The sequence below is a fragment of the Phocoena phocoena genome, chromosome 11 (genome assembly GCF_963924675.1).
Source record: "Phocoena phocoena chromosome 11, mPhoPho1.1, whole genome shotgun sequence".
NCBI classification, from domain to species: domain Eukaryota; kingdom Metazoa; phylum Chordata; class Mammalia; order Artiodactyla; family Phocoenidae; genus Phocoena; species Phocoena phocoena.
In genome coordinates, this window is record NC_089229.1 from 4,207,895 (window position 1) to 4,233,892 (window position 25,998).

General features: G+C 56.5%; 1 protein-coding gene across 1 annotated transcript in view; it reads right to left on the reverse strand.

The window, feature by feature from the left end:
- The window catches only part of FBLN1 (fibulin 1), a 50,467-nt gene extending 25,407 nt beyond the window's left edge, over positions 1-25,060 (reverse strand). The window contains exons 1-5 of the mRNA XM_065888429.1: positions 24,982-25,060; positions 21,943-21,945; positions 10,111-10,213; positions 3,283-3,418; positions 986-1,157 (exon numbers count right to left, since the gene is read on the reverse strand). Of these exons, the coding sequence (XP_065744501.1) occupies positions 986-1,157; positions 3,283-3,418; positions 10,111-10,213; positions 21,943-21,945; positions 24,982-25,060 (493 nt within the window). The remainder of the gene's footprint in view (positions 1-985; positions 1,158-3,282; positions 3,419-10,110; positions 10,214-21,942; positions 21,946-24,981) is intronic.
- Positions 25,061-25,998: the final 938 nt, after the last annotated feature.

Genomic DNA, 25,998 nt, shown 5'->3' on the forward strand with positions numbered 1-25,998 from the left:
TTTAAAGTCTCCATCGAATTTGTTACACTATTGCTTCTGTTTTATGTTTTGGTTTTTTGGCCCCGAGGCATGTGGGCTCTTAGCTCCCTGACCAGGGATCGAACCTGCACCCCCTGCATTGGAAGGCGAAGTCTTAACCGTTGGACCACCAGGGAAGTCCCCTGACCACGTGATCCTGAGTGCCAGTTCCTCATGTGTGAAACAAGAGCACGGCCAGCCACCCATGCTGCCCAAGGCGGTTGGAGGGATGGGACGAAATGTGATGGCAAACACTTTATACTCCTTCTCCCATTTAATCCCAGCAACTTGAGGAAGTAGGACTCTAATTATCCCCTTTTCACAGATGAGGGAACTGAGGCCTGGATACACCAGTTTGCCCCCCAAATACATGTCAGGACAGGGACATGAACACAGATTTGTCAGATCCCAGATCCCAAGTCCTCAGTTTCACTCCAGGACAGTGACAAACGTGAAACTACTCTGACAACTAGAACCAGTCTCTTCTGAGTTAAGGCAATGGTAAATGTGCGTGCCCACACTGCCTGTGATGGTCAATTTTATGTGTCAACTTGGTTGGGCCACGGTGCCCAGATATTTGGTCCAGCACTAGTCTGGATATGGCCGTGACGGTATTTTTTAGATGCGTTTGACATTGAAATCAGCAGACTTTGAGTAAAGCAGATTGCCCTCCATCATGTGGGTGGGCCTCGTCCAATCAGGTGAAGGCCTTAAGAGAAAGACTGACCTCTCCCAGGTAAGAAGGAACCCTGCTAGCAGACGGCCTTTGGACTCGAGCTGCGACATCAGCTCTCCCCTGGGTCCCTGGCCAGTGGGCCCACCCTGCAGATTTCAGACCTGGCAGCCCTCACAACTGTGTGAACCCATTTCTTAAAATGTCTCTCTGTCTCCAAGTCCTATCGGTTCTGTTTCTCTGGATGACCTTAACTAATTGCACTGCCCAAGAGGGAAGAAAGGGGGGAATTACCTGCTTCTTGAAGGTCCCCAACGTCCCCCGGGGCAAACTCTGCTGTCTCCTGGCCCTTGACACAGCATGCCCGGAAGACCAGCCCACACTGGTAGCCGACCATGAGGCTGTACTCGCAGCTCTGACCCTGGGCCTGGGCCGCCCTTCCCAGCAGGCAGCAATGGCAGCACCTCTGCAAACACAGGAGGAGACTCCCGTTGGGGAAGCCAGACACAGGACACAGCGGATCCCCACGGACCTCTCAGCCCCGCCGTGTTAATGCTCCCTGGACGGTGATGACATGTGCCTGACCTGGGCTGCATCTTCTACATGTTGGCAGGAAACAGCAAAGCAATCCAGGCCCGAAGCCTGCTGCTCCCAAATCCCGCAGGTTCTGATTTTGAAAGGTACCTTAAAGGGCCTTATCCCAGCACACGCTCCATGATACCTGACTGCCCCCCAATATCCCTGCCGGCCCAGCTTCCACCTCCAGGAAGAGGGGGTTAGGAGAGGGCCTTCTGGGGCTCACACAAGAGCTCCCTAAGGGTCCATGACTTCTGCGTGGTCTGAGATTTCTCTACCACGCCTGGAAGGATGAATATGCACCTTGTCTCTTCCCGCACTGAGTGAGGGTGGTTCAAGCAGCAGGAAGGGAACCTCAAGCCTGGTCATCAAGTGAGGAACAGAGTTGCTGCCTGTCACCTGGACCCCAGTGTTTCCAAAAGTCACAGCTGAATCCCAGGGACAACATTCACCCTGGCACATGAAAAGCCCCATTTCAGTCCTTATCATTCTAAGAAAAGCTTAAGAGCTTTCCAGAAGGTCCATGGCAGGAGCAGAGGAGGGGTGGCTTTGCTTGAGTTTCGTAGAGGTTGATGGGTCTCCCATCTGCTCATTCTACAGCCTCTGCTGCTGGAAAGAGTGGGAGCCTCAGTTACCTCCCCCACCTTTTAGGCCATGAGGCCCCCTTCCCGGAAACACAGACCACGCATCTGCCAAAGCCATCCGTTTCCACTCCCCTTACAAAGTTCCATGCCTTTCTCTCAAGTCGGGGGACACTGGCGGAAGTGTCTGCCGGGCAGACAGCGTCTGCAGAGCCCCAACCCTTCCTGGGAGGCAGTCACTGAACACATAAGGTCCTGGCTCCTAGGCCCCCTTGACCAGATCACCACCCCTCGCCCCCGCCGCCAGCTCTCTCACACCAGAAGCCTCCTCCCATTAAAGCCCACAAAGGCTGAGGGGCGGGCAGAGGGGCTCTGGACCCACAGCTCCTCTACGTGGAATCTCCCTACACATTCCGACCTGCGTGGAAAGAGAATCCCCGGAAAGGAACCCACACACCCCGTCTCGGGATCCAGACTTCATTCCAATGCTTGCTCCTTGAAATTACTGCAGGGCCTTCCTAACTGGGAACGGGGGCATCTTTCTTCCAGGGAATTCATCTCTGTCACCTGGCACCTCCAACAGAAACCCAGATGTCCAGGTTAATTAACTTTCCAAACCTGAGTGCCTTCTGGTCGGGTTGTTTTTCTCCCTCAGTAGGTGGCAAGAGAGGGACAGCCTAGTTTATTTGCAGTCTTCAGACCTGGGAACGCTCTCAGTAACCTTTCCACATCCATGCAAAGATGCAGGCCTTCCACAGTGACAGAGGTCCTGAGTGACCTGGCCTGGACTTGGAGTCCCAGGATGGATTACGGCCTTCATTCATAGCTGACCTTTGGGCAGGGTTCCCTCTGGGCCAGATGGACCACACTCCCAGCTCTGCCTCACCAGATCCCTCCCTTGCTGGTCCTGAAGGGACCCCTGCTGAGAGGCCACTTTGGAGTGTGGGCCTCTCTGAACCTCAGTTTTCTCTTCCAGGGTGGTTATGGAGGTCACGTGTCATCAGAGGCGTTGATGGGGGCCCATCCTGAACTCTGACTAGTTCGGGAGAGCAGAGAAGCTGGAGGGCCTCCGGGGTGGGGTGGGGAATGCCTGTCTGAATTGAGAAGAGGTTTCAGACGGCCCTGAGCCCAGATAACCCCTGCTCTGACCTCCACATTCCTGTTTGAAGCCCCGGGACTGGCAGTCTTCAGGGCAAGGCTGGGTCACTCCATCCCTGTTTCCCCGGTGTCGGACAGGGCCCGGGGTGTTGTCCAGGCTTTACTGAATAAACTGGAGGAGGTGGGGAGACTTGAGTGTCCCTCCTCCCGCCCCGAGTCGAGCACGATGCACTGCCCATAGGAAAGGCATCTGAGGTCGGGGGTGCAGAGAGGAGAGCGCCCCAGGCCTCCTGCTGAAGCAGTGGCTGCTGAGCTGGGAGGGGCGCAGGTCCTCACCTTCACGAACATGGCCTCGAGGCTGGTGTTGTCCCCATGCGGCACGGTGCAGCCGTCCTGCTCGTTGGCCAGGTTGATGCCCGTGGCACAGTGCAGCTCCTCTAGCTGGCTATGGCAGCACTGCTCCTGGACCATCCTGTGGGCAGAGGGGGCAGGCTGGCCCAAGGGCTCTGTGGGGCGGGGGGCCCACCAGCTGGTACTCAGGGCCTGGAAGCAGTAGCCCCTCGGGGATGGGAGCTCTGTCATCTTTGGGTGTCCCCCCCTTGCCCATCCCCTCCACTCATCCACAGACACACACACAACGCCTGCATACAGAAAGTGCCCAACAGTGTTTAATTAGAAAGACCGGACGCAGGGTGGTAACTGGGAGTGGAGTCGAGAGCCCCAGTTGTGTGGCCAGAGCTCCAGTTCACCTCTCTGACCTCTGAGCCTCAGCCACAGAAAGTTCCCACCTATTTTAAAAAACAAAAACAGCAGATGGCTGACTCTGGGCCAGACCTTCTGATCCTTTATCAAGTTGAATCCTTCCCAACACTCATCTCCAGTTTCCGGAATCAGAGGAAACAGCTCCAGAGAGGCGGAGTAGCCTGCCCAAGGCCACGGAGTGAGGGATGGTGGCAACGGTGACACCGGGCCGTGGCATCCACGTCTCCCGGCCCCGTTGGGAGCTCCGGGAGGAAGGTCCTCGGAAACCCGAGGACACACGTGCACAAAAGCTTATGTCGCCAGAAGGACCGTCACCTCCCAGGCTTGGTCCCTCAGACACAGCTCCAGGTGGTGAGGGCAGGCAGGTGATGGAGCGCAAGGTGTGTGATCACAGGTGTGGCTCCCACCAGACCCCAAATAACCCTGGCTTTGGCCAGAGCCACCAAGGGCAGGAGAAGCCGTCAGACCTGCACTGGGCCGGAGAGGGAGGGGCCCCGCTGGGCTCCATGTGCTGCCAGCCAGGCTGCCTCGGCCCCCAGCCTCCACCCTATGGGGCCAGAGCTCTGCACCCGGCTTCCCGTGCACTTCTAGAACTGCCCTCGGGCTCCGGGATGGATTTGTCTGCAGAGAGACCTCCGAGATACTGCGGGTTTGGTTCCAGGCAACCACGATAAAGTTAGTCCCATGAATTTTTTGGTTTCTTGGTGCATATAAAAATTATGTTCACACTGTACTGTAGTCCAGTAAGTGTACAATAGCATTATGTCTAAAAAAGCAATACATACCTTAATAAAAAAAAAAACCTTCCTTGCTAAACAATGCTAACCATCATCTGACAACGCGGAGCTGCCACAAACCTTCAATTTGTAAAAAAAACACGCAAACTTCAAAGCAATAAAATGAGATATGCCTGTACTCTGCTACCACACATCCACTCGTGCTCTCAGTGGATTTGCAAATGACAGGCATGTCACTGCATTATCAGGGAGAGCAAGCAGATGTGCATCCATTGATCCATTCGCTCAAAGATACTTATTGGCTGAACAGAAAACAAGCAGTGTGGAAAAATGGGAGCCCTCATGCACTGTGGGTGGGAAGGTAAAATGGTGCAGTATGGCAGGTCCTCCAAAAATTTTAAATAGAATGACCATAGGGGGCTTCCCTGGTGGCGCAGTGGTTGAGAGTCCGCCTGCCGATGCAGGGGACGTGGGTTCGTGCCCCGGTCCGGGAAGATCCCACATGGTGCGGAGCGGCTGGGCCCGTGAGCCATGGCCGCTGAGCCTGCGCGTCCGGAGCCTGTGCTCCGCAACGGGAGAGGCCACGGCAGTGAGAGGCCCGCGTACCGCAAAAAAATAAATAAATAGAATGACCATAGGATCCAGCCATCCTACTTCTGCGCATAAACCCGAAAGAATCGAAAGCCGTGACTCAAACAGATATTTGCACACCCACATTCCCAGCAGCGTGATTCATAATCGCCAGAAGACGGGAGCAACCCAAGTGTCCATCAAGGAATAGATGAGCTAAATGTGGTCTGTACATATGATGGACTTGGATTCGGCCTTAACAAGGAAGGAAACCTTGACACATGTCACAACATGGATAAACCTTGGGGACAGTAAGCTAAGTGAAATAAGCCAGACACAAAAGGATGACTACTGTGATTCCCCTTATATGAGGGACCCAGCGGAGTCAAATTCATAAAGACGGAAGATAGAAGGGGTGGGCTGGGGGAGGGGGGGTAAGCAGGAGGTTTTGTTTCATGGGTACGAGTTTCACTAGGAAGATGAAAAAGTTCTGGAGATGGATGGTGGTGATGGCGATAGAGTGATGTGAATATACTGAACTATACACCTAGACATGGTTACGACGGTACAATTTGTGTTATGTATATTTTAATGCAATTTTTTAAAAAAAATGTGGCTGTGGCCCTACTGTGTGCCAGACCTGTACAGAGGCTTCAGGGACAGGGAGACGGATGGCCTGGTGGGGAACCTCAGCCTCCCACACCAGGGGGCTTCTGGGGCAGCAGTTACTAAGTTCTACCCTGGTGGGGCTGGGCGTCCAGAGAGCTGCTCTCCCCTTGCTGCCGTTCAACTTGGACAAGCATTCACCTGGCTGCCTGGCTCACCTCCTTCAGGTGCTGGCTCAGACGTCTGTTCTCAGCGAGGCGTCCCCAGACAGCTCTATTTAAAATTGTAAACCTGCCCTGATCAGGAGACCCTGCCTCCTGTCCCTGGGCTTTCCGTTCCCATGACACCTTGTGCCTTCTTACAAATGATAGACTTTCCCATGCCATCATCTGTATCCTCCGTAGAAGAGATTTTGCCTATTTTGTTCACTGACTCATCTCCATCTTGTCCAGAATGCCCTCAATACGATTTGTGAAATAAATAAACGAAGGGGTTCAGCGAGTGACTGGTAGACTGAAAGACAGCATCTGAGGATCCGCTTTAGGTTTTGGCTCCATGTGTATCCAAATTCCTCCGAGAGACTCGCGGGCTTAATTCAACCCAAGGTTTGAGGCAAATTTATATTTGGGTCCTAAGGCATACGGGGCCCTTGGTCGAGGCCAGAATGCATGGCGATGCGTGAGTTGAGGAGACGATCGCCCCCAAACGCGCCATGTGTTAGAGGCTCAGGCAGAGGTCGAACACGCCCGGCTGGAGTCCATGTGTGCAGAGAGGGGCTGGCCCCTCTGCGGTCCTTGCCAATCCCCTCGTCTGCCAGTGGCACCAACCCCAGGCCTCTTGGGCCCCACAGAACCCTCGGTGCCTTCCTTGCTCGACTCTACCCTGGAGGCTCGGCCTGGGGCTCGCCCACCCGTGTGATCCCATTCTCCTCGTGCTGAACTTAGAACAGCACTGAGCTCAATAAAGATTTGCCGAACGAACGAGGACTTAAAACTGGAGATCCCGGCAGAATTCCACTTCAAAAGAAGAAAAATGATACCAGAACTACTGAGTTAGCAAGCGGCCGCTGGTCTCTGTTTCTTGTATCTTTTCTTTTTTTTTTTTTTTGCGGTACGCGGGCCTCTCACTGTTGTGGCCTCTCCCGTTGCGGAGCACAGGCTCCGGACGCGCAGGCTCAGCGGCCATGGCTCACGGGCCCAGCCGCCCCGCGGCATGTGGGATCCTCCCGGACCGGGGCACGAACCCGTGTCCCCTGCATCGGCAGGCGGACTCCCAACCACTGCGCCACCGGGGAAGCCCTGTTTCTTGTATCTTTTACCTATTACTAGGAAGAGGACCCTCTTAAAACAGATTGGATTTCTGACCTGCTCTCTCCCTTCTCTGCCTTCATTAAAAGCGATAACCCTGAACTTGTTAGAAACTCCCTGCTATCAGCATCGCTGCACTGCTTGTCACTCCCCACTGCACACGGCCCTGCTCATCCTAGCACCGCGGCTCCGACTTGGGGCTCAGAGTCATCTGTCGTGTGCCGTCGCCGTCCCCGTCCACTGGGCGAGGAAAGCATGGAGGGCTGGGGCGGGGCGGGGGGCGGTTCTTGTTCTCCTGAGCATCCCCTACGGTGGCACCCAGTGCTGCCCCTGGAATTAAAACCCAGTTGTGTTCTTAGATGAGCTGCATCTTACTTTGAGCCCAAGACCACAAGCTTGGCCTCTGACCTCTGCAGATGGTATGGGGTTCAGACCCCGACATTAACTGACAAAGAGGAAAGGGTGCAGGGCAGGCTGGAGGGGCAGCAGGCAGCACCTAGGCAAACAGGACCGGGGTGCGGTCAGAGCCCAGCAGCCCAGCGGCTAACTCACTCAGAGGCCTTGGACACAGACGCAGCCCTTGCCCGTGAGTTCAGGGACAAGTCCACCGGCCTCCCTGGGCCTCGGGGAAACAAAAGGCCAATCGCTGGCAGTCAGCGTCCTGGGAGTTGAACAACACGTCTTGAGGACCCTGTCATGTGGAAACTCGCACTATCCAGCCAGAGTTCCCTTGGGTCCCACGTGATGAAGTGAGTGGGCCCCACTGGAAACATGTCGGGGGTCAGGGGGAACCTGGACTTGCACCCATATCTGCCCCCAAGAGAGAAGACCCTCCTTCTCGGCCATTCAGGTGATATGACTTACGTTTCAGGAAATCTCTGAATGCGTGTTTGAAGTTTACAACCCTGCCCAAAATGTAGATCATGGACCGTAATCTTGATGTTCCGACCACCTGGCCTTTTGTTGCAAAAACTCCTATATATCCTGGCTCCCCCCTTGCCTCTTTGGAACAGTTTTCTCAGCATTATCTGAGATACTGTGTCCCAGGCTTGAAGTCCTCAGAAAGTCCACCAAATAAAACATAACTCTCAAAAAAAAAAAAATGTAGATCATAACACGAATGCCTGCTGCATAGCCAAAAAGGCAGCTTCTCTAGAGTCTGGAGCCCACTGGGGATTCAAGATATCTCCAAAGCTCAGTCAAGACACTGGTGAGTAGAAGTCAGTAACAAATTCAGTCATGACTAAAATCCAAATTCACAAGTGGGGCCCAGAGGCCACTGAGTCGCTGACCTCAGTTCCTCCTTCTGTCCGTTGAGGGGTCAGATGGCTGACGCCTCACTTTGTAAGCCTTTGATTTACAAACAGGGCTCCCCGTTTTGGGCTGAATTGTATCCCTGCCTCCCACAATTCTATGTTGAAGTTCTAACCCCAGGACTTCCGAATGTGACTTATTTGGAGATTAAATGGTCATTAAAGAGGTAATTAAGGTTAGGGTGGCCCTAGTGCAATCTGCCTGGCATCCTTATAGGATAAGAGATTAGGACACAGACACACAGAGAGGGGAGACCACGCGAGGACATAGGGAGAAGGTGGCATCCCCAGGCCAGGAGAGACGCCCCAGGAGGAACCAGCCCTGTTGAGACCTCGATCTCAGACTTCTGTCGGCCAGGCTGTGAGACAGTAAATGTCTGTGGTTTAAGCCGCCCGGGCAGAGGTATCTGTGCCGGCAGCTCGAGCAGACACATACAGCCCCACAGCCTGGCCTGGTGGTCCCGGCTGCTTCCCTCGCCTCGGTCATTATCACAACCCCGAAAGGAAGCTACCGCTGTCCTCCTTTTACATCTGGGGAAACTGAGGTTCCAAGTTGGCTCAAGTCACACAGCCTGAAAGCCGGCCCAGAAGGGTCCCCGGGGCCCGGCTGCCTCTCAGAGCCCAGTCTGCAAACAGAACGCTTGGCGCTCACCACCCAGCTTCGCTCCGCAACTGCCAGCCACCCTCTGACGTTTCCAGCTCGAAGCCACGCTCGGGAGCCAAGATCCCGGCTCTCACTCATCAGACGCGCCATAAATCCTAACGGCGTGGTCTCCCAGTCAATTCAAACAATCCGAGTGCCCTGTCTTCCCTTCCTTTGTTTGGTCTATAATGCTTTCGACTTTTCAAGAATTTCCTAAATCGAGATTTACATCCTCCGTCACTGCTGGCAGGCAGCAGCCTCTGCTCGATGCCAACACAAATGCAAAACTCCAGGGTGAGGCAGACAAGCCTCCCCTGCACATTCCTTCCATGGCAGCTCTCCACCTAGCATCCCACAGCTCCAAGCGTCAAAGCAGCTTAGACTCGGATTAGAGGCAGAGAAAATGAACGGATGTCAAGTGATGGAATGCGTTCATACCCTCGCCTCCCCCTCAACCTCTGCTCCCCAGGCAAGCAGATCTGGGTTCAAGTCCTAAGGCCATCACCTACCAGCTGTGCGTACTGGGGAAAGCTCAGTTTCCTCATCTGTAAAATGGGATCAGTAACAGGGTGAAATGAGACGAAGGGCAGCAAACGCCCAGCGCAAAGTCGGTGCTTCTTAAAGGCTCGCTATTATTTTTACGGTGATGATCAACATTACATACCTTTATTATTTATTCTACACTTACATTCTCCCAAAACTTTGAGGGAGCTTGAGTCAACTGAGGAAGAGAGGAATAAAACTAGTTGATCCAGAGGCTGGCTACTGTATAAAGTAGGCAACGGTCTGGCAGAACTTTTGCTCTGGGACTCGCTCGTCTGCGTTTTCGGGGTCTGAAGGTGGCCCATGCTTTTATCTGCAAAGCACTGGCAGTCACACGCTCTCATCCGCCGCCCCCAACAACCACCCCCTTGCTGGGTGACTTGGCCACACTGCCCAGGTGCGGCAGCGAGGGCTACAAACCCACATCCCCTTGCTTGCAGCCTGGTGAAATGACGGGATGCCCCGGCATTGCCAGGGTGGCACGGGAAGGGTAAGCGGAGTCCCGTACAAGGCCCGTGGGAGCACAGAGGAGGGACGCAGGGGTCACCAGCCCCCCACACCTCCCGCAGCCTGGCCCTGGGGGCCCAGCCTCTCCCGGGGGCCTGGCACCCACTGTCCCTTCCTCCCCTGCTGTTGTCTAGAAGAACACTATTCTGGTAGCACAGCGGCACCGGCAAACATACCTGCATTCCTTAGATTCCGAGGCGTACGGCAGGGAGCAGTCCCTGTGCTGAGTGGCCATTCGATGTCCATCTGCACAGCAAGCCTCCATAGGGACGTCTGCGCCTGCCGTGCAGGGAAGAGAACAGGGTGACTGACGACAGGTGACTCACCTCGGACCCTGCCCAAGGTCCCCTTAGACGGGCGGCCCCCTCAGGTGGCCGAGAGCGCCCCCTCCCGGCCGCACCATCTGGACACCCCTTCCTTAGGTCTCCTCTACAGCATCAGGACGGGGCCCGAAAGGGCCGCGGCACATCCGGTCCCTCAGTCACTCGACAAACGTGTACTGAAAACTCCACTGAGTCGCAGGCTGGGAGCACACACTCCGCTCCTCCTAGAAAGGCCTGAAACCTTAACTACTACCTTCCAAATCCAATTCTGACGGGGCTGCAGCTCAGCACCGGGACCCCTGCTCCAGCCAGATGCCAGAAACTGGGATGGGGACCTGCCCAGACGGGGTCTCTGCCTTCGCAGTCCAGAAGAAAGAAAGACAGGGGTTACTGACAAAGGCACGGCCGAGCTGCCTTCCAGCCCAGCGGGTGGGTATCCAGGATGCTGCCGACCCCACTCCTATGGGGTCACAGATGGTTTCTATCACTAAAAATGAACAGTGCAGAACTGGGGAGGCCTAGAGGTGTCCCCCAAACTGGGACAACCAAGGAAGGCATCTCTCGAGAGTGGGGAGCGAACACCAAGGAAGAGGTACAGCATGAACAGAGGACAGAGGAGGGAACCGTGATGCGGGGCCTCGAATGCAACCAGCCGGCTCTGCGGAGAAGCAGAGAGCCAGCGTTTCCGGGACCCACTCTGTGTTCTCACTTCATCGTCGGAGCCACTTTCTAGGAGAGCATCAGTCCTCACTGTACGGGTCGGGAAACTGAGGCCGGTGATGGTCTCTGCCCTTGCTTTGTCACAAGGTTGCCTCTTTGCTCACAAAAAGGAAAGATGGAAGGCTCAGGTGGGTCCAGCAGCTGGGGCACCCACGCCCTCCAGCGCCCAGCCCGGCACTCAGCCCCACCCAGGCTGCTGCCCCGCTGGGCCCCTCGGCTCACAGGAAGGAGGGGACCCCACCGTTCCCCAAGGGAGGAGCAACCGAGTACCGAGGCGCCCCCCAGCATCGGTTCCACCCACAGCCGGGAGGGGGCTGTTGTTAGTGACAACAGCCTCTGCTCCCAGGCAGAAGGTCACCTCTCGGCAGGACATTTCAAAATTGGGCGCTAAGAAACGCCACGGGGGGCTTCCCTGGTGGCGCAGTGGTCGAGAGTCCGCCTGCCAATGCAGGAGACACGGGTTCGTGTCCCGGTCCGGGAAGATCCCACATGCCGCGGAGCGGCTGGGCCCGTGAGCCATGGCCGCTGAGCCTGCGCGTCGGGAGCCTGTGCTCTGCAACGGGAGAGGCCACAACAGTGAGAGGCCCGCATACCGCAAAAAAAAAAAAAAAAACAAAACGCCACGGTTCCTCACGGCTGGCCTTCCCGTGCCCCACGGGGTAAATCCCGCCGGACTTGGCAGCGTTTCCTGGCACCAAGGGCCTTGGGTGTTCTGTTTGAGCTCATTATTCTTCCAAGGCCCAGCCCTTGGGGTGGCCCCAAAAGAGAGGGTCACCCCAGGGCTCAGCACGAGGCCAATGCGTCCAGAAACACCGGCTGTGACGGCTTGCCCGCAGCCACCTCGAGCACCTCTGCCGACAAACTGCACCTGGAACACGGTGCCCCTGAGCTCTGGGCTCACCTCCAGGGAGACACCCAATGGGCGTGGTCCGAGGCTGGGCTGGGCATTTCTTTTTTTTCTTTCTTTTTTTTTTTTTTAAGCAGAGGTCTTCTTAGAAGCCCATATGATTTAAATTTATTTATTTATTTTTGGCTGTGTTGGGTCTTTGTTTCTGCGTGAGGGCTTTCTCTAGTTGTGGCAAGCGGGGGCCGCTCTTCATCGCAGTGTGCGGGCCTCTCACTATCACGGCCTCTCTTGTTGCGGAGCACAGGCTCCAGACGCGCAGGCTCAGTAGTTGTGGCTCAAGGGCCTAGTTGCTCCGCGGCATGTGGGATCTTCCCAGACCAGGGCTCGAACCGTGTCCCCTGCATTGGCAGGCAGATTCTCAACCACTGCACCACCAGGGAAGCCCCAGGTATTTCTTGAACCAGGAGGAGGAAGGGCCTTGCCAGGTCCCCCAACGATGACAACCTCAGCCCCATCCGCAGCCGGGGGAGCTCGGAGTGGAAGATGCACTGCTGCATCCTCGCTGTCTCGGGTTCCCCCAGGCTGGCAATAAGGGTGACAGTCCACCCCAGAGCCAAGTCTGCCGGTCCACTGCCTACCGGCCGCTCGGCCCATCCCAACCTCAGCTGTCCCCCTCCACACTTCCTGATGATGCCATCTGGTGAACGTGGGGGGCACCGTGGGCTGGGGGTCAGATATAATTGGCATCACCGGCTTCCCAGCCCCAAACAGCGAGGTCCCTCATCAGGGAGAGCCTCTCGGTTACCGGGGTGACCTCCAGGGGCCCCACTCATTCATTCGTTCCTTCCTTCATTCTTGCTCCAGTTGATTCTAAGGGAAGCATTCACAAAACGCAGGACCTGACCTGTCACAGATAAAACATGGCCTGTGGTTCACCCCCAAGACGACTGTGACCCAGCCACGTGGCCTGGCAGAGGCCAATGTCCCCTGTGCTGTACCCCTTCACCCCAATCCCAGCAGGGCCCGCCTAGCTCTCCCGCCCACAGTCTCACGCCTTGTGGCTCTCTCAGCCCCTCTGGCCCCGGCCCAACCCCCATCCAGTCTCTCCCCCACCCCCGCAGCCCGCCTGCCCACCAGCCCGGCCTGGAGCAAACACAATTGACAACATCTGTCTGCCTCGCCCTCCCTCCCTCCCTCCCTCCCTCCCTCCCACCCATGCAGAGCTAGGCCTCCCTCTCGGGCTCAGCCCTCAGCCCACAGCCAGCCCTCGGCAGCTACAGGGGTGAGTAGGAATGCCAGCTTCGGAGCCGAACAGGCATGGGCCCCAATCCCAGTTCCAGCGCCTTCTTGCTGTGTGACCCTAGGCAGGACACTTCACCTCTCTAAGCCACAGCTTCCTGGACGGCAAAACGGGGCTCACAGTACCTTCTGAAGGTGGCTGAGGAGATGGATAAAGCTTATAAAGTTCCGAGCACACAGGGAGTCCCAGTAAACAGTGGCTGGATTACACGTGGAAGGAACAAAGGGAATTTTGCTTGCCGTTGTCCGTGAAGAATGCGGGAACCAAGGCCCTGTCTCGGGGTGCAGAATGGCCCAGGGATGAGTGGCAGCCCCTCGGCCTCCCTCAACTCTGAGAAAGGCAAGCACAGGTGAAGCTCAGACTCCTGGAGCTGGCTCAGTGGCACGAGAACTTTGTGCCCAAGCTGTAGAAACGTTTGGAAATGATTCCCACTGGGGAGCCTGGAGCACTCTGAACCTTATTCTCAGAAGGACAATGAAATGTGACATCTTTCGCTCAATCCAGAAACGTGGAACATCCCCAGAATGCCCCAAGCAGCCATAAGGCTGGAACTCCCAGTGGCCGGGGTCAGCACACCCTCCTTGGGCAGGATGCGCCCCCTCTCCAGCCAGGGGGAAGTTCCTGCAGTCCCAATCCGAGGGGCCACGGGGCACCCACGGCCAGGCTGGATGGGACGCAGCAGAGAGGTCAGAGCAGACAGGACAACGCTGTCCTCATCGTAACAGCCGGACACATGAGGATCCCCGCAGAGACAGCCCGTCCATTCACCACCTCTCACCCCCTTAAATTCCTTTTTTATGCCACTGTGCCAGGCACAAGGCGTCACACTGTTGTATAGAAGTAGCATCGTCTCCAACCCACTCCCCCGCCCCCCCCCGGGCATCTACGTTACTTCCGATATTTCACTATGGGAACAAACAGCTCTGGGTTGAGCATCTTCTCCATCTGTCAACCTTGTCCTCAGATTCTAACGATCCCAACTTGGCTCTTCTATTGAAACCACGTTGAGTATGACGGTCTGGTTCTACGGGCCATTATTTATCTTTCCTTATGTCCTGTAGAACAACCGTTATATATGCAGCCTCGGGTTAAAATTACTTTGGGGAACTAACTTCCCCATGATTGTTGTTTTTGGAAGCTGAATGCCCAACACTGAAAGGAATCCTTCTTTTACTTTTTTTCATTGTTGATGACATTATACTGAGTGAAACCAGTCACAAAAGGGCTGTATGATGCCACTTATACGAGGTCCTGACAACAGTCAGATCCATGGAGACAGAAAGTAGAATGGTGGGTGCCAGGGGCTGGGGGAGGGGGAGGGGGAGTCGGAGTTTCCACTGGGGGAGATGAAAAGTTCTGGAGACAGATGGTGGTGACGGTTGCACGGCAACGTGAATGGGCTTAATGCCACCAAGTTGCACACTTAAAAAAGGGCTGAAATGGTCAACTTGTACGTTATGCGTAGTTTTAAATTTTTTAATTGAAGTAGAGTTGATTTACGATGTTGTGTTAATTTCTGCTGTACAGCAATGTGATTCAGTTATACATATATATACACTCTTTCAATATAGTCTTTTCCGTTACGGCTTATCATGGGATATTGAATATAGTTCTCTGCGCTGTACAGGAGGACCTTGCTGTGTATCCATTCTATATATAATAGCTCACACAGTTATGCGTGTTTTTAAAATGCATTTTAAAAACTGAGCTTTTGTGTACCATTTTGTAGCACCCTTCATTAGGAAAGGAATTGTACGTTCTGCCGATTAAGTCACTTGCCATTTTCAATCGATGTTGTCTTTATGCACTACTCTGAATACCGGCAAAGAGGATTAATCTGGGAAACTGTATTTTACAACATCTTTGTAGAGCAGTTTGGTAGAGAATGCAATGTTTTCCAAGGCAAGCTATGAGACCTCAAATGGGAAGGGTGAAAATATTAATTAAAATGTAAATTGTGGGACTTTCCTGGTAGCACAGTGGTTAAGAATCCGCCTGGGCTTCCCTGATGGCACCGTGGTTAAGAATCTGCCTGCCAGTGCAGGCGACATGGGTTTGAGCCCTGGCCCAGGAAGATCCCACGTGCCGCGGAACAACTAAGCCCGTGCACCACAACTACTGAGCCTGAGCTCTAGAGCCCACAAGCCACAACTACTGAGCCTGCATGCCACAATTACTGAAGCTTGCGCGCCTAGAGCCCATGCTCCACAACAAGAGAAGCCACGACAATGAGAAGCCCGCGCGACGCAACGAAGAGTAGCCCCCGCTCACCGCAACTAGAGAGAGCCCGCGCACAGCAACGAAGACCCAACGCAGCCAAAAATAAATAAATATATATTTTTAAAAAGTAAATTGTAACTTTGCAACCAAAATAAAGATGATTTAAAAGTTTAAAAACAAAACAAAAATCCCCAGGGATCATCTCTCCCCCATGCAGCTGGGGCAGTGGCCAGCAGAGGGTGGGACAGGTGGAGGAGAGGCAGAAAGACCTAAAGTTCAGACTTGCCCTGGCTTTGACCTCCTGCATCACTGCGGACACCGTGGCTTGTTCATTGTACCTGCGGGGTCAGGTTGCCTCTCAGTTCTGCCCCATCACCAAACCGGGGGTGACCTGAAGCCCAAAGAGGCGCCCCTCTCCTGTCCCCACTTGTGGACATGTCCGTCGACGCCCCCCCTCAGCCTGTGCATCCTGTCACACCCCGATGCGGCACCTTCTCAGTGCCGGTCCGCCACTCCCAGACTAGTGGGGGGAGCGGCTGGGTCAAGTGACTGTCACCCGGGAGTGTGACAAGTCCTTTGGCAGATGGGGCCACGGAGCATGGGGCTCGGGCTGCCCGAGCCCAGGGGAGATGGGAGGGAAGGCTTTCTGGAGGTGATGGGAAGGCCCCTCTTCCAGCATCACTTCCCCCAACCACTCACAGCAGGAACTCTGTGACATCAGTGGAAGGGGAAAGAGGGATGGGGGTTCCAGGCTGTGGCCCCAATCTCTGACACAGGGCACATGGCTGGGCTGGGCACGGGGGGCAAGGAGACGACCAAGGTGTCACCCCACCTGATGCCACACACAGCAGCTGACAGCATCAGACCAACCAGGCTCACCAGCAGATCCCCCGGCAGCACCTCCCAAAGGGCGTAAAATTGAGGAAACCTCAGGCACAGACCCCGCCATGTCTGAGTGGCCCTCCTAAGTCATGTCACGAAAGAAACCTGGAGCGACAAGGCCATCACTGTTTCTTCTGTCCCCAACCCCGGGGAGCGCTGTCACCTACCCACACCCACCACGCGCTTACTGTTCACTCAACGCCCGTCCTTAAGAGCCCGCAGGTGCTCTTAAGAGAGAAGTGGGGCTTCGGGCGAGTCTGGAATCTTCTCCCTCAGATCCTTTCCCTCTCTGAGAAGAAACTTCAGCAGGGCACAGTTTCCATCTCTGGTCCCTGTTAATCTGACTAGATGAGATCCACAGAGACAAAATTCCTTGTCCTTCCAAAACCTGGGGCATTAAAATGCCCTCCATGTATATGAAATGCTGAGATATGAGATGGTGGTCGGTTAGCTCTCTATTTGGTTTTATTTTAATACTCTCATTTGGAAAAATAAAGAGTTGACGGAAGGCCCACGCCCCATCTGCTCCACGGCACTGTCTAAAGCCACAGCAAAAAGTCGGAGGGGGTCCCCGTGGGGTCCAGGACCCGCATGGCTGGGAAGCCTGAGATGCAAGGAGATGCCAACAGGAAATTCCAACCCAACAGAACCACCCAAGACTCAGCCCACACCCCCAGCCCCTGCGGGGCCCCCCACCTCACTAGCCTGGGGCGCCAGCAGATGCCCCTCTTAGGACCCTTCCACATGCCAGGCTCTGAGCTTGGGGCGAGGGATCCAGAGTCATGACCCCGTTCTCAGGGAGACGACAAGCAACTGTCACCTGGTGTGTCCCAGTGCTTTTGCACCATTCTGTACGACTGGGATGAGGACAGACCCATCTCCCCTCCTCAAGGCCCCAAGACCTCCCCAGGAGGAAGCAGGGCATGCTGAGTCTGCTCTTATGGCTCCAGGCCCTGTCCTCAGCACAAGAACGGCTGGTGCCCTCACACCCTCCGACGCCAGCACCTGGCACAGAGAGACGGGGTCTCGGATAGAGCACCAGCTAAAAGGAGGCAGCAGGAGACAAGGACCAGAAGACACATCTCTGGGAAGGCGAGAAGCAATAGCTTCTACACTGCTCCCTCCAGGCGGCTCCCAGTGACCTCCTGGATCAAGCCCAGTGGACATGTGGGCCGTCCTCCCCCGGCCCGCATCTCTACAGCATCCCCTGCAGGACCCACCTCCCCTGGTTCTCCTCTCACCTCTCAGACCATGTATGCACACCTGTCGAGTGTCCTCTGCACCCGGCTTTTGGAAACTGAAGCTCTGCCAGGCTGGGTGGTCCTGGGTCCCTCCTCTCCTCCGGCTAGCTCATTCACACCCACACCAGTACAAAGTTCCTTTCCTCCGGGAAGTCCTCCCTAACTGCACCCCCCAACACACACACATGCACACACGTGAACATGGGGCAGACATGTTTCCTTTCTTTCGTGGTTTCTTTGCTCCCTGAACTTCCCAGCAATTAGCACAAGTAATTAACCAAGGGTGTACTTGTGCCACGAGGGCTGGACAGGAGTCTCATTCTGCACCCTGCCCCACAGCAGGTCCAGAGCCAGCACACAGTAAACGTCCATGAAGGAATGAATGGACGAATGATCTCATGTGATCCTAGCAACTCTATGACACAGGGGACGGGAAGAGATGAAGCAATTTGCCCGAGGCCATGGAACAAACACAGAGGCGGCCCGAAGGAGACAGTGGCTTCCCCCTGAAGCTGGACTTAAAAAACTGGAGACTTTTCAGTTAGAAAAGTGAGGCGGTTAGTTCAGTGTCCTGCTTAAGAATACGACGTGAGAGCCAAGCCGCCTGTGTTCGAGTCCTGTTGCTGCCACTTAGCAGCTGTGTGTCCACAGGCGCGCTGCCTGGCCTCTCTGTGCCTGGGTGGGGTGGGTCTCACACCAACAATGGAAAATGGGGATAACGACACGCGTGGCGCGATGGGTTTCAGGGAGCCGTCTTACGTCAAAACGAGTGGCGCACGTAGGTAACAAAACTTCCAGTACATTTCACTCCAGCAGGCAACACAATCCAAAAGGAAAAATAGGTTCAAGAAAAATCCTGGCTCAAAAAAAAAGAAAAAAAGAAAAATACGAGCTCAGCCCATTAGCATAAAAACACTGATAGCTAGCATCTAAAAACCCATCCTGGCCGTGTCCCAGCTACCACCCATGGCTCTGGGGACCCCTGAGGGGGTGGCTCTGGGGACCCCCCTGAGGGGATGCCACTTAGCCGCTCTTCTTCCTCAAACTGCCTGCGAGGGCTCAGTGCCGTGGCCCCTTGTCCTCTCCCCCCACTGCTCCCACCTCCCTGGGTGGCCTCATCCAGCCTCCCCTATCGGCCGAGACTCCCACACTTCTGTCTGCAGCCTGGTCTCGCCCATGAGCCCAGGCTCCACCCGGACGTCTAATAGGAAACTTAAGGCTTCCACACAGGACTCTGATCCCCTCCCCTGTCCAGCTTCTCCACCTCAGTCATTAGCAGTCACCATGCATCCAGAGGCTGGAGCCAAAATAACTGGGCCAGCATGAATTATTCCATCTCCCTCCCCCTCCACATCCAAGCCCTCAGTGAGTCCCGTCCACTCTACCTCCCAAACGCCCTAGATCTGTCCACTTCCCTCTGGTCCACAGATCCCGCCCCCCCCCGCCCCCCCCCGGCCCAGGGCATCTTTGGCCCTGGACCCTGCAGGAGCCTCCCCCCAGCTTATTCCACCTCCATTCTGGTCTCCCTATAATGCATTCACCAGGCAACACAGAGGGACTTCTAGAAGTGTGAGTCAAAGAATGTCACCCCCCCGCTGAGGATCCTCCAGCGCCTTCCCCAAGCATCTAGGATAAAATCCAGTCCACACCCTGATTTCTAAGGCCCTGCACGACTGCCTTGCCCCTCCCGCCTTGGCCACCCTCTCGGGCACCCCCCCCTTCCCCTCCCTTCACACCAGCTCTCCAGTCCCTCTGGTACACCTGGTCCCACCTGGGGGCCTTTGTGCCGGCTGTCCCCTTCGCCCAGACGCTCTTCCCCAGGTCTTTTCAGAGTCGGCTTCTCGCCACTCACATCTGAGCTCAGGTATCACTTGCTCTCACTCGCTCCCTCCCTCCCCCAACACCCACTTGAGAGCCACCCGTGTCCCACTGTCACAGTGTGTTACAGTCACTATGGCACGGGTGCCCCCGATACTTTTTGTTAGTGCATCTGTTTCTGTGTTTACTCTTAGTGTGTGTAGTGGGTTCAACGGGGGCTCCCAGAAAGATATGTCCATGTCCTAACCCCTGGAACCTGTGCATGTGACCTTATTTGGAATAAGAATCTTTGTAGATGGAATGAAGTATCTCAAGATGAGATCATCCTGGATTATCCAGGTGAGCCCGAAGTCCCATGAAAGTGTCCTTAGAGATGCACAGAGGAGATGCAGGAGGAAGCCACATGAAGATGGAGACAGAGACTGGAGGGATGCAGCCTCAAGCCAAGGAGTTCTGGGCGCCCCAGAGCCATGGAGGAAGGGAAGCCCTCAGACACCTTGAACCCTTCACTGGGGGAAAAGAGGCTCTGGGCCTCTGGTCTCAGGAAGGAATAACCGGGCACCCTTGCCCATTGGATCCCCCAGGAAGCCGGGGACAGAGCTGGGCGGGAACCTGGTTTCCAGACTCCTGGCCCCGGCCGTGTCGGCCCAGTGCTCTGACAAGTTTCCTTGGCAAGGCCGGCGGCGGTGTCCCCATGGATTAAGCAGAAACAGGACTTAACAACTTCCAGGGCTGCTCTCTTCAGAGGCCAGGCCTGCCCTGCTGTGTCCAGGACCCAAGACCAGCCAAGAGTACTCTCCTTTACAGAGATGCCAGCAAAGGGGCGACTCTCTCTATCCTGACGACGGTTCTGGACCACTCCCAGCATCCCGAGGCCACAGCCAGCCAAGCCCTGCAGCGGGGAGAGCACCACAGGCTCTGGTTCTTTGGGGGGCTCCTAGGCGCCACCCCAGATGGCAGGGAGGAGGCCCTGACTCAGGCCACACCTGAGGGAGAGGTGCGACCAAGCCAGACCCTGGGCTGGATGGCCCCGCCAGCACAGGACAGGCTCATCCACAGATCTGAACCAAGACGGGCGCTGTCGTCTGGGGGGCCACCTTCTGTCAAGCCAGCTGTGAGCCCCTCAAGGGCCCAGGCTGTGGCTCCCACTTCTGTGGTCTTCCCCCCACCCCCGTCCATTACCCCCCATAGAAAATGCCTGTTCTTTCAAAGGAGCCCCTCGTACACACAGCACTCGTTTCTGGCACTGAAGTGCCCATCCAGCTGAGTGGTTAGGAGCACGAGGTCCGGAGTCCTCTATTTACTACCACATCGTCCTGAGCAAGGGCTGGTTGCCAGGACTGGATTTTTTTTTTTTTTTTTTTGCGGTACGCGGGCCTCTCACTGTTGTGGCCTCTCCCGTTGCGGAGCACAGGCTCCGGACGCGCAGGCTCAGCGGCCATGGCTCACGGGCCCAGCCGCTCCGCGGCACGTGGGATCTTCCCGGACTGGGGCACGAACCCGTGTCCCCTGCATCGGCAGGCGGACTCTCAACCACTGCGCCACCAGGGAAGCCCCAGGACTGGATTTTAAACGCCCAGGATCACGGTGTTTTTACGCTAATGGGCTGAGCCAGTATTTTTCTTGAACCTATTCTTCCTTTTGGAGCCTGTCGTCCGCTAGAGTATACGCTCTGGGTCTTAGTTTACATGCTTGTAAAGTGGAAATACCAGTAGTACCTACTTCATGGGGCTGTGGAGAAGGACTAAGTTAGTGAGTAAGTGTAAAAGACTTCCAATTATCATAATTTCCTAGGGCAGAGAGTTTCCATTCTGTTTTTAAGGAAACAGAGCAGAGAGCGTGTGGGAGTCCGTCAAGCTCTCTCCAATCACTTTCAGGGCTGGAACCAGTCTCCTAACCCTGGTCAAGTGCTGACCCCCAGCAATGGGTGGGTCGGTGTAGGACCCTCCTGTCCCAGCCTCTCGTTATGACCAGCCTGGGGCTTAAAAGCAGTGACCAGTGGAAAGAGTGCTGGCCGCAAAGCACAGCCTCTGGTCCAGCCATGCCTGCTATGAGCTGGATGACTTGGCCTCAGCGCCACACCCTCTCAACAATGAGCTCCCCTCCAGGCTGAAGGGTCTCTGACCCCAGGAAAGTTGACAGAACGGGTGCGCCGCCCCCCCTCCCCCCGCCGTTTCATTATCTGGCCTCATTTGAGACCATTACAGGGAAACTGGAACCATATGAAGCCTGCAAAAGCATTATTAATGAAATTGTTATAATTTGATGTTTTGCAAAACAAAAACCTTTTATTATGTAAAACATACCGGCAAAATACTCCCTATTAGAACAGTTTTCCTGCAAAGCTGCTCCACCCACTGTGCCCACTGCTCAGAGCTCCACCTTCAGAGGAAAGGGCAGGGGGAGGTGTGTGCAGGCCGTTGGGGAAGGGGCTGCTGGGGAAGGGGCTGCTGGAAAAGGTGCTAGACACGGTGGTCTTCCCCAAGCATAAGGAGGGGGCAGAACTCCTAGAAGTCCCACGTTCTCTCTCACCTTCCGGACCTTTGTCCATGCTTTCCTCTCTGCCTGGGACACCCTCCCCACCCTCCTCCCAGCCCTCCTTCTGTTCCTTTACATCCCAGTTTGCATGCTGCTTCCTCCGGGAAGTCTTCCCTGACTCACTCCCAGTTGGAGTTGGTTTGTAATTGTTCGCTTTTCTGGATCTCCCGGGAGATGTGCCCCATGGGCAGAAGGGCCAGGTCTCTCTTCCTCCTTGCCATATCCCCAAGACCTAGAACAGTGTCTGGCACGGAGCTGGCCCTCAGCAGGTATTTCGCGTACAGATGATTGAACGCCTAAGGAGGCCAGCTGAGGCCACTTTGCATGACCTTTACCAACACGGCTTTTGCATTCGACAGCTGCCGCAGGTTCTGCGGCCCTGTTGGGCCTCCTTCCCAGCTCCTGGCTGGGGAAATGCAGTTTTAGTAGTGCAATCTTGGGGAAAAGGATACTGTCCTATCCTACTCTAGGAAGGGGACATCACAAATAACAGATAATAATAATACAGCTACCATCACAGGCGTCGTCCTATGTTCTCTCCCTCAATCCTCCAGCCAAACTAAAAAGTTGGTCTCTGTTATCTCCATCTTACAAATGAGAAAACCACCAGATAAGCCCGTGGTTCTTTTCTGAGGGATGACAGACAAAGATGTTTGCAGTCCCACAAACGCTCCTGGCAGCCTGCTGGGTCCCAACGGTGAGTCACGCTCCCCCGCCACCATCAGAGGCGGCAAATGAGCCCAAGTTGGGAGTGGCCTTGGGCAGTGCCAAGAGGGGTCGTGACCCAGAGCTGTGGCTCCGCAGGAGAGGCCCTGGCCCTGCACCCTCAGGGCACGCTGTCTCACAGTCCAGCAGCCCCATCAGCATGTCCCGCCACTGCCACCCAACTGGGAAACTTCTAGGAGCGGCAGCGGTGCCGCCACGTGTTTCCAAGCTAAGTCCTCTCTCCCCTTTGTTCTCCTCCCAGCGATGTTCTCTGTAATCAGTCAGGAAGGCTGCCCGGCTGGAGCCAGAGGCCAAGAAGTCTTGGAGAAAACACAACCGTCTTTCCCAACACGGTTCTTCTCTCTACTCCCGCCCACCCTGGCTCTCAGGAAAACCCAACTGGACAGATGGATACAGGACAGACCCGTGGTTCCAACTCTGCCCCTGGCACGAAAGTCCAGCCCCCTTCTGCGTTTCCGTGGCCAGGTCACCAAATGGGTTTCAGCAGATTAGCTAAAGGGCTCACCATCGAGGCCTTTTCCGTGATCACTTTTAAACTGCATGTTTCCTCTTGGACCCCGCAGCTCTACGGAGGGTGGGGACAGTGTCACCCTTGGCCTTACAAGGCTTCAGGGAACCTTACAGCTTCTGAGTTTGCAGGCACAGAAAGGAACAAGGCAAACCACACACTCTCTCTCTCCCCAAACCACACTAAACTTGTTGAAACTCCAAAGAGGGACCTCCCAAAAGAGACAAAGGACCGCAGCGTTCTCGTCAGTGCGTAATTAAGGTTTCCTTTATACACTTCAAGTTAGGAGCTTCTCTGTGAAGAAGACGGCTGTAAACCGTCAGTCAGGCTTCAGCCTAGCAAGTCTCGGTGCTCCTTCAAAGCTGGACGCTGCCAGGCTGCAGGGGACCCTTCTCAAACAGCAGGCAGAAAAGAACAGCGATGGAGTATCTGGGGACTCGGGCTCAGGACAGTTCAACTAAGCTTTCTCTCTGCACCTCAGTTTCCTTGGGTGTAAAATACAGGAGGTTCCGGGGCCCCTTCCATTTCCAAGAGGAGTCTTGTGTGGCCCCCAGTCTAAGGCCCCTCTGGGCTTTCACTCCAGCCAGGGGTCACCAGAATTCCCTTCTTTCCCTGCCTGTCTGACCAGCTCCTGCCCAAACGCCATCTCCTCCAGGAAGCCTCCCGTAAGCCCCAGGGCCTGGGATGGCTCTTGCTGCCAATGCTGAGCCCTGCACCTCCCCCCACCCCATGAGATGTACCCCCCCCAGACATGCCCAGGATGGAGCCGATGCCTGGAACAGCCAGAGCTCCGTGAAGGTCTGCTGCAGGGAGCCACTGAGCCAAGAAACCTCTGCACAGCTCTTCCCCCCGCCCCCCGGCAGCCTCTCCGGGAATCCCTGAATCCTGGCAAAGCATTAGCTGAGAACAGTGACCTTTGACCAGTGACCTTTGACAGAGGCGGAGGGTGGTCCCCAGAGAGTTTAAAAGAAACTCAACTGAGCCAGAGATAAAGAATGTGGGATGCCAAGGGTGGTCGGGGCTCTTATCTGGGCCTGGCCCCAGGAAGGCTGGCCTGGCTAATGACTGATGAGCCACGGGTCAGCAGAGAGGTCAGAGGTCATGGCTGGGAGCTCTGGGCCACGGGTCTGCTGGTGGAGACCCCCTGGCAGCCCTCTGCCACCAGGTGGCTGGGTTTGGAGGTGTCCTGTCCCCAGCCACAGCTGAGAGCTGAGTCTGGAGCCTGGCAGAACCCCGTGTCTTGGGGTCCTCGGTGTCTCAGGTGGGCAGGCGGGGTCTCCGCACACACAGCCATGGCCCTGAACACCTTCAGCCCACTCCCTTCCTCTCTGCTTTCTTCACGTCCACCTCCTACCCCATGACTGCTTTTGTCTCTTGGGCAAATTACTGCCCAGCAAGCTGGGTACCACAGCGCCTGTGCAGGGGTGGAGGTGGGGGCAGTGTGAACAGGTACGCCGGGGGCGCTCCAGGTGCAAGGAGCAGGCACTGGGTGGTGCAAGGTAGGGGGGGTCCTTGGCAACCACCAGCCAGCCTTCCTCTCCCCCAGCCCGCACCCTGGCCCCAGGGGGTGGGTGGGCGCTAGGGTGGGCAGGGTGGATGCGAGAGGGCCGGCAGGAGGATGTGTCTGCAGGGATAGGGATCCGTCTTTAAAACAAATTCCCACGTCAGTGAGGTGATCAGGACCGAAGCCAGGAGACGGGTCGGGGTGGGGGCGGGAAGCGTCGCCGGGGCCTAGCGGCAGCGCAGCACAGACACCCTGAAGACCGCGGAGGGGCGCAGCGCCGGTCGACGCTCCCGGGCGCCGGCAGCGCCAAAAGTCGCACGGGGCGTGGGTCCGGGCGGTCGGGGTGTCGGGGAGTCACTAACGCGGGGGCCGTGGGCTCGGGGAGCTCCCTCCCCGCCCGGCGCGCCCCCGCGCCCCTACCTTGGGCCGCCAGCAGCGAGAGGCCGCCGAGCAGCAGCAGCGGCAGCGGGACCCGGCGCGACGGGACGGCGCGCTCCATGGGCGGCGGGCGGCGGGCGGACAAAGGCGCGGGGCGCGGGGCGCGGCTCTCGGCTCCGGGCGCGGCACGCGGGCAGCGCGGGCTCCAAGCTCCAGCAGCGCCTCCACAGCCAACGCAGGGCCCCGGCCGCGCGGTTCAATTATCCCGCCCCGGAGGAGGGCGCGGGGGAGGGCGCGGCGGAGGCGGGGCCGCGGGGCGCCCGCTCCCCTCCCCCCTCGACCGCTCCCCGCCCGGGACCTCCTGGGCCCTCCCTCCTGGCACCCCAGGCCCGAGGGGCGCGCAGGCCCACGGCCGGGCTGGGAGCAGGGACCCCAGACTTCTCCCTGGTGGGGACCGAGGAAGGGGGGCGCAGTCGGGCGGGAGGCACCCCCCCTCACCCCTCACCCCCCCTGCGCCAGTGAAACCCGATCCCCTCCCCACCCATCGGCCGGAGGGGCGGGCTGGGTAGCAAAGGTTAGCTCCGCCCGACTCCGCCAAAATGGAAGTCAGGCGGCGAGGGGTCCCCAGGGTCGGAGGCGCCTTCTGAGGGTGGTGACCATTCAGGGGGCTCCCTGTGGGACCCGGCCCCCAAGTAATAACCCCGAACCCGCGGTCTGCGGGTTTCGCGCCTTCGCCATCCCTGCGCGCGGGTCGCCCGGGGCTCTGCAGGTCGGTGGCTAACTCCAGGTGTGTCCCGGGCTTCGACCTGGCTCTGCCCTCAGGGGACCGCCAGTGGGGCGGGCAGCGGACAGACTCCACCAACATCCCAGCATCCGTGGAGGGTGATGAACCCGGGACACCCAACCGCGGGGAGAAAGAGATTTTTTTTGCCGGAGAGGAAGCAGCCTTTGCGCTGGGCCTGTGTAGGAATTCATGGCTGCAACCAGTCGGTGGTTACTGAGGATGAATTAGTCCGTTGGGACCATAAATAGATTTATTTAAAAGAAGAAGAAAAACAA